We start from the raw sequence: 8207 nt of genomic DNA, 5'->3' as shown, positions 1-8207 counted from the left end.
CTCTGACAGTATCCCTTAATTACATCACTCTCATACAATGAAGCAATCATGTAAAGCATTTTCTCAGCCAGGTTATTAGGATTGAACACAGAACATTTAAAGTCAGTTTGAAGATATCTAATAGCTTTTTGTGAGGCCTCACACACAGGTTTGTTTTGGAGAGACTCTCACGTGTGACCTAATCACAACCTGAAGAGCTCTAATATAATGATGTAGACAGTATCAGTCTGGAAGCATAACTATTTATTCTGTTGTAAATACACTGCCCTCGCATTACATCAACAAGTGTTACACTGAGCCTCTGACATCACAGAGCCATATTTCGTCGTGTGAGGTGTTAACCCTGTCAGGATCAACCTTTTCAAAAGCCAATGAAACAAACTGCTGCTGTACATATGCCTTGCCTTCACAACTTAAGCTTAGTGATAATGAGCTGCTGAGTTCATAATCATCACAAGGTCATAGTTCATCTCTAAACCAACAAAATGCTGCATCCCTACTGTCCCTACCTTTCATTTGCTTCACTCACTCTAAGCCAGGGCTCCAACTAATGACTATTTTCATTACCAATCAATCTGAGGAGGAGAGGACAGGACTACCGTTCTTCTCCAAGACGAGTTTTTACATCCTTACCTTTCAAACTCTGACAACAAGATGTCTGAACCGTGAAAAATATGAACAATATTGCAAATTAAATTTGGACTTCTTATTGATCATGCATCTAAAGAAATCTGTGGCTCGGAGTCAGCATGCAGTCGCAGCTCTTTTCACCAATGCTGTTTTCCAATAGCCTTTCACCTACATGTGATGTGTGCATAAGTTTTAATGAGCCAAAGATGCAGTTAAGTGCCACCCTCTTCACCACATTTTTGGCATGACATCCCAGCTTATTCACTCTTGTGTGCACCAGATATTAAAAAAACATCCCCAAATAAAACTCACAGGCTAATTCCTGACACAAAAGCCTCTCAGTGTCTCTGTAAGCGTTCCTATTAAAGCCTTTGATTAATAATTGATATGTGCAGTAGTTGTGGCTGTATTGACTTACTGCACCTTGCCTTGTCTGGATTCAGCAGGACTACAACTACAAGCTATGACAGTGTTTGCTTTTGCCATCACATCATATCGCCATCTGCTCCACTCCGTCCGATGAGAAATAATCAAACAGTCTAAGGTATAACTGAAATATATAATTCATACAGACTGACAATTTATAAAAAGTGTGCAAGCTTAAAATTGACAAAAGGTCTCCTTTTCAGTATTTAATGTTTTAGGTGTAATGTTTAAACATCAACACATCATTTACACAATATCAATGAGACTCTGGTTTGATTACCAAAAACAAACACAACTCAGAGGATCATCAGCCTTTTCTGTCTCCAAATTGCTTTTTATTTTATATGCCAAACGACTGGATGTCATCTTCCACATGTACGTTAGGCACTGGTGTTCGAGACAACAAACTGTAAAATCGGATTTGTTTTTGGTAATAATACTTATATAGCTTATATATTATAAGCTATTTCTTATAATATATAGGATATATCAGTCATTTTAGCTATTTAGGCAAACTAAATCCTGTTGACAGTGGGTTTGTGGCCTTTGGGTTTGATACAACTTTCTGCTGACTTTAACCTCTTTCTCTCTCTGCCCTGATCTGTCAACTTTTGCTTTTGCTTTTGTACATGTCCCATTCTGCTCTGTTGTTTGTCGAAGGTATTGAAGAAAGACGTTTTAGCAGATTTGTTTTATGGCCTCAGATACTCTTAATTCAGTCTGGAGTTACTGAATCAGTGACTTAACGTTTTTAGCATTTGGATTATTCTGGGTTTGAGTGTGCCAGTGAGTGCATACATATTTTTTTATTAGACTTTGTGAACTTTGTGTGTGAGTGAGTGTGTGTGTGTGTGTGTGTGTAGTATTCTGGGCCAAAGCAAAGCAGAAAGCAAACACACTCTAACATTCACCTTCTCCTGTCACAACTGGCTGCTTCCCACCGAGTGAGACTTTAATAAATTTGCCCAGGTCAGAGTGTGTTCTCCAGCCTTTATTTTACTGAGCAGACTAACCTATTTCAGTCCAGTTGAATCTAGTTTTACTTGGTTTGTTGTGAAACCTGCATACACCACAGCACAGATCAGGGGACCTGCTGTTTGTTTACAAGATACCGTCAAGTAATTCCCACCTGCAAGAAAGCTGCACTCTTTATCTAAAAAGGAATTTTCTAATCTGCCCTCTAATCTAACCTCACATCTTTTTATAGCCTATAATCACTCATGTGCACACTCATTGTGTGAGCCAATGCTGGGTTTACACTTTTCCTCTTGTAGTTGGGTGTTCATTGTTTTGTTGCTCTGCGATCCACTCCTTATTCTCAGGAGGCTCAATTTACTTTTTGTCCTTAGCCTCTAACACTTTTTTGTAAGAATGGGTATCAACAGCTGATCTGTCTATCTACTGGCTATAAATACTACCCAAAAATAGTGTATTCTAAGACATTTCTTTTTTGACTCCTTCTGTGCTAAGTTGTGTAATTGTTTGACTGAATGATTTTAACCATATTATATGGTAAAGATTTTTCTGCCAATATGATATGATGAAATCAAACAGTAGCTTCCAAGTAGCTCAATGCCTTTAATGGTATTTGGTCAATCTGTCGAGTTAACGGTGGGCCTCTGCCTAACCTTTGTTTGACCTTTGCGCTGACTATAAGTTTCCATGACCTGTGCTCTCTGGGCCGTATTTGGTAGAATAGAGGAGAGGAGAGGAGAGGAGAGGAGAGGAGAGGAGAGGAGAGGAGAGGAGGAGGAGAGGAGAGAGGAGGAGAGGAGAGGAGAGGAGAGGAGAGGAGAGGAGAGGAGAGAGAGGAGAGGAGAGGAGAGGAGAGGAGAAAGGCAGCCAGACACGAATGCATTCCATGTGGCAGCGGATTTTGGCCAAATCCCGACAAATCATTGCAATATGTGTAATGCCGTCTCAGAGAGAAAAAGTTCTCCTGTGTTCAATCTGAAAAAGCCACAACAGAAACATAGTTTCTTTATGTGTTTGATACACAACATGTGTCTGAGTCATTTTGCTTATTTTTCCAGGATGAAAGTTGGATTTCTCTGTCTGTAGGTGCACAACAGAAACAGTCATGCATACTCGCCTTCAAGCCCACATTGCCACACACTGTACTGTATATGCACACACGTAAAGCTTTGCCAAATTTTCAAACAAATCAGAGCTCTGCTTAATGTAATAATTTCTGCATGGATCTACAGTCAGTTTCACAGGGTGCATTCTTTCTTTATTCTTCAGTACCATTAATTAAATTACAGTTTGACCTACATCACTTCAGGCATTCACAGGCACACTTCATGTTGTAATCCATTCCATATGGAGTTGATAAGTGTTCACGACTAACCACTGGGTGGCAGTAGAGATTGTCTACATATCTGGCATCTATTTCATTCTTGGTTAAAATAGTAAAGTAGGTGTTAACTAAATAAATGTAATTCACACACTAGCAGAGTTGTTGTAATCCCAGAACACTACAATAAAGTACATATACTTTGAAATGCTTTTAAATGGATTCCTAATCTTTCTGAAGCTTATGTGACTCTACAAGGAAAACTCCAAAAATCTGGCAGTGTCAAATAAAAAAATGAATGGATAAATAAAATCTAGCAAATAAATTGTTAGGTTCTGACCCAAACCTTCTCTCATAACATCTTTATTCCCATGGTAACAAGACTTACCAGTGAATGGTAATGTATAAAAACCTTTTATTTAAACTTTCATACAGCCTGTGACTGAGAATTTGCTTGATTGACTGATGGATTGATTGAGCAACTGTAAACCAAATCGATTGTGAAAGTGATCAGAAAGAAGTGAGTTGCAATTTTGCATCGAAATCCAATGCAACTTACAGTATATGATCTCATAAATAGAGAGGAAGGGGACATATTATTTATACTCCAAAGGGGGCAGTAGAGAGCTAGTTACAAGCCAATATCCAAACACAAAAGTTTGCCATTGATTCTAAACAGCAGAAAGAAGGCAGCCTTATCATTACCCTGCATTCATTTTCTTAGATTTAGCTATGTCAGGACACTCTGTGAAGCCAGGCAAATCCTAATTTCCATCCAAGTGAAACTGCGGTCCTTTTCTCCGTCCAAAAATAATCCACTTTGGCAGGCCTGATAAACAATGTGTCCTCTCTCAGTCTAAAATATCAATAACTTTCAATAATTAACTTGCACACAAGAAGGAGCTCTGATTATTAATTTGTTCATAAATAACGGCAGATTTAGCGGTCTTTGGAGGGAAATCAATGACAAAGTTAATGAAGTAACTTGAGAAGACAATGAAGAACAGTGTTGGCTTACAAATTAATTATTGGCAAAGGGGAATAAAACGCAGAAGTTAGTTTCAGCACGTTGCCAGAGATTTCAAGAACTAACTGATTAGTGGCAGTAACAGAAACATTTATTTAGGAATGCATACAGAACTGAAGGAAACACCTATAGGCCTATAGAGTAATGATTACATTTCTTTAGTATTGAAACATGGTTAGAAACTGATCCTTGTAATAAAATGTTTGTGTGAACAAAACACAGTGCAAATCCTTGAGCACTGTTGCAGATATTCTCATATCCCCTTAACATTTTCCAGCAAAAAAAAAATGGACTTGAGCATAACTGTGAGTAATATTATCCACTCTGCAAATCCAGGCTGAGTTGTCCTGTTCAGTGAGAAAGCCAACATGTTCGCAGATGCTGAGAGGGACCTGCATGGGCCCGTGGTGCAGGCCCTGCCCATATCTAGAGTTACACAGTAACCCGAGAGTCTGTGGGGCGGGAGAGGCAACCCCAGGGAGGGGGCAGAGCAACAGAGGGGTGTGTGTGTGTGCGTGTGTGTGAGTCTGACAGAAAGAAAAAGAAAGCAAATTAAAGGGGTGTTTCTGTTTAAGGAAAGGGGGGACTTGAGAGTGTGAGGAGGGAGTTCCCAAAGTTTTCATAGAGGGTGGCACACATTGTACTTCTGAATCTGTCTGCAGAGCCTCATGACACACACTCACACACACTCTAGCATGCACAAAATCACTCGGGTTAAGATGCAGGCACACACATGTGTGTTGGTTTATGAGCAGGTCTTGACATGTTCATGGTTTATTAACTTACTTCTCTTGATCTAATAGTGGACTCTGGACCTGAAGGGAATGAGGGGCTGGACGAGAAGGACAACTCTTTGACAAGAAGGAGACAAAGAATGGGATAGAAAAAGCAAAGGGCAAGCCAACACTTCCAGTTGAGGAGATGGACATGGGCAGAGAGCGGCTCACCCGGGGATTGCTGCTGCGTTTTGGTATTCTGCTCACTGCTGTGTGTGTGTGTGTTCATGTTTACTTGGAGACGGGTCGGCGGGGAGCACCTGCACCCCTGGCATTGGGACGTCCCATCCAGTCTAGTCCGAACTGGGGCCAACAAAGCAGAACCAAACAGGTCTCGGCAGAACAGCAGGACAGAAGCATTAAAAGGAGAATCTCCTATGTTCGAACAATAAAGAAGAACAGCTCAGCTAGGAAGAGGGATGAAGACAGTGAGGACCCCTCACCACCATGCTGCCCACATCCCCACCCACGCAGAAAGGTATGTTTAATATCCCATAAACTTCTGAGTTCTTAATTTCTGCGATTAAGATTCTTGTAAGGTTATATGATCCTAAATCAGTATAGTAGGAGACAGAGCGTCTCAATGAGGAGCTTTCACTCCATCTCTGTGAGTCACTGGTTTAAAGCTCAGTAATCCCAGGAGGGTGATGAAGGAAGAACCGGCAGCAGAATCAATGCATGTTCAATAAGCGCCTCCGAAATGTTTTGAAGTTTGAAAAAGAGAGTTCGTCACCGGGGGTTTCTAGCGGTACAAAGCTGCCTGCGTTTTCTTTTTTTTTCATTTTCTTTTGCTAGATGTATACAATTTAAACAAATACAGGTTTCACCCAAACTGCAAACCAAGCTCACAAACACTCTGCCTCACGCTGTTTTGTATCAGTTGCAAATCTATACAGAGTCAATGCTAACAAAGAACCATTCAGACACAATGTCTATTGGAGTAAACACAACTATTCACATACACAAGCACACACATACACACACTCCAGGCCCTTGACACTTGACCTGTGAAGGGTGTGTTGGCTTAACAAAACTCCCATTTCCCTCTTTCTGTGTCTCTTCATGCCTTTTATTTTTTCCTCTTTGATTCATCTTAGCTATTTGCTCTTGCCTTTATTTTACCATTTGATCTCTCCATCCATCCATCTCCCTTCCACTACCGTTTTCCCTCAACCCTCCCACCACCAATATACACACATACTCACACACACACAAAACATATCTGTCCTTCTTTAATCTTGCTTTCTTCTCTCTTTCAGTCCCGTATCGTCTACCTCTGTACTGAATTTCTAGTTTCTGTTACTTTGGGGTAAGAAATGCTTGTTTGCTTTTGTTTTTCAATCTTTAATGAACTAAACCGACTAGAGACTGAGGAGCAATAGCACTGAGTTTTAAATGCCATGAAAATCACTGCAGGGCTATTATGCCACACAGAGAGATGGGCACTCGTGTGCCATCAATATTACATACCACCATATGCTCACTCTCCCTGCTTCTTAACACAAAATTTGTCATATAAGATGCCTTGGAGGAGCCCTGATGAAATTTCTGTTTCACATGCTGCTGCCGTTTAACTCCTCTTCTTTACACCTCTTCTCACTTTTTCTTGCTTTAGGCTCTCATCTCCAAGATCACTGTTGCTCTTTCGCTCTGTCATGTTACCTTGTCCCCGTTCTTCGTGCTCACATCCTCCCTCTTGCTTTTTCATCTCTCCTGTCTGTCTCAATTTAAAACTTCAGTCTCGCCTCCCACTTCTAACTCATATTTCTCTTAGTTTTTTCTCCCTTCCTTTAACTTCTCTCTCTCTCTCGCTAGCTTCCTGCTCTCTCCTCTCGGCGCATATTCATGCATCGCAGATGAAATAATGGGCTGGAAGGCAAGACTGTTGCTCTGCGAGGAAGATGACAAGGACACCTCCAGTGACCATCATGAATAGCAATGGAGGGACATTCCTATAGAAGAATAGAAAAAATAGCCTTATAGCCAATAGCCTGCAGACTTTCAGTGCAGATTTGTACAGTGTTCATGTTATTCTAAGCACTCATTGATTTAAGAATTTCTGGATTATATGAATGGCTTTGTTTAGAATAGCCTGAGTTGGTATTCACTGAGTTGCAGTGTACTACTGTAAAAATTAGTCTGAGTCTGAATGTTTGGCATGCCAATTAAAAGGGACTGCACCAGTTTAAGCCAAAAGTGATCACACAGTTTGAAACAAAACGTTTAGTATTATTTTGTATTTCTGTTATCCTGCCATGATGTTTGGCATGTTAACTAGAGTATAACTGTTTCTGCTGTCAACAGATTGTGGAGGATTGTGAGAAGTTTTATGTTGCTGCAGAGCATAAACAGAAACTGTTAGTTGCACCTCACTAGTATCTATTTATGAGCTGCTGTAAATCCGAATGAAACCAGTGGAACGTTTTGCAACCGCCATGACTACATCCACAGTAAATAGATGTTAAAATGTTGCCACTATGTTGCATTCCCAAGAGTCAAATCTTATTTCATTCATCTCATATAGTGTTTTACGTTAGTTTAAATTGTGAGCATGAAAGGCAAAGTAATGATGGTCTTCAAAAGGTAAAGGTAAAAAAGTGATCTGTATTTATAGACAATTGGTAAACAGAACAACTCATCTTTGATTAGTTAATTAGTTAAATGAACACAAGGTCGATATACCCAAACTTGTGTGATCACAAAATGATTCCCATGAAAATATCACAATAGTATTACACTGTTACAACCCCAAGTTTATCTGGGGAAGAGGGGAGTGAAAGAAAACTAAATGAAGAATATGAGAAGTCAACCTTTTATTGCCAAATAGAGATGCTGAAATGTTGAAATTCAGGGAGAGCCCAGGCCAAAATAATAAACAAACAAGCAATGGTTAGAAATAATACCACAATACTAAATAAACCAGTCCAAAAAAAGTTACAATGCTAAACCTAACTGCCTAACACAAATACACAAAATCTAAAAGTACTATTGAGCTTGAAAGTTTATTCTTGGCCCGTGGAAAAAGCAGTTGATTTAGTAGTTGTCCATCAGC

The 8207-nt window shown here is 39.9% G+C and overlaps 1 protein-coding gene across 1 annotated transcript in view; it reads left to right on the top strand.

The window, feature by feature from the left end:
* Positions 1-4926: 4926 nt before the first annotated feature.
* Positions 4927-8207, top strand: part of mettl24 (methyltransferase like 24) — a 38856-nt gene continuing 35575 nt past the window's right edge. Inside the window, exon 1 of the mRNA XM_044168409.1 lies at positions 4927-5633. Coding sequence (XP_044024344.1) covers positions 5301-5633 — 333 coding nt within the window. The 5' untranslated portion in view covers positions 4927-5300. The remainder of the gene's footprint in view (positions 5634-8207) is intronic.

This window comes from Siniperca chuatsi, linkage group LG16, assembly GCF_020085105.1.
Source record: "Siniperca chuatsi isolate FFG_IHB_CAS linkage group LG16, ASM2008510v1, whole genome shotgun sequence".
NCBI classification, from domain to species: Eukaryota; Metazoa; Chordata; class Actinopteri; order Centrarchiformes; family Sinipercidae; genus Siniperca; species Siniperca chuatsi.
The sequence above is the reverse complement of the archived record's forward strand: the minus strand, read 5'-3'. Positions and strand labels throughout refer to the sequence as shown.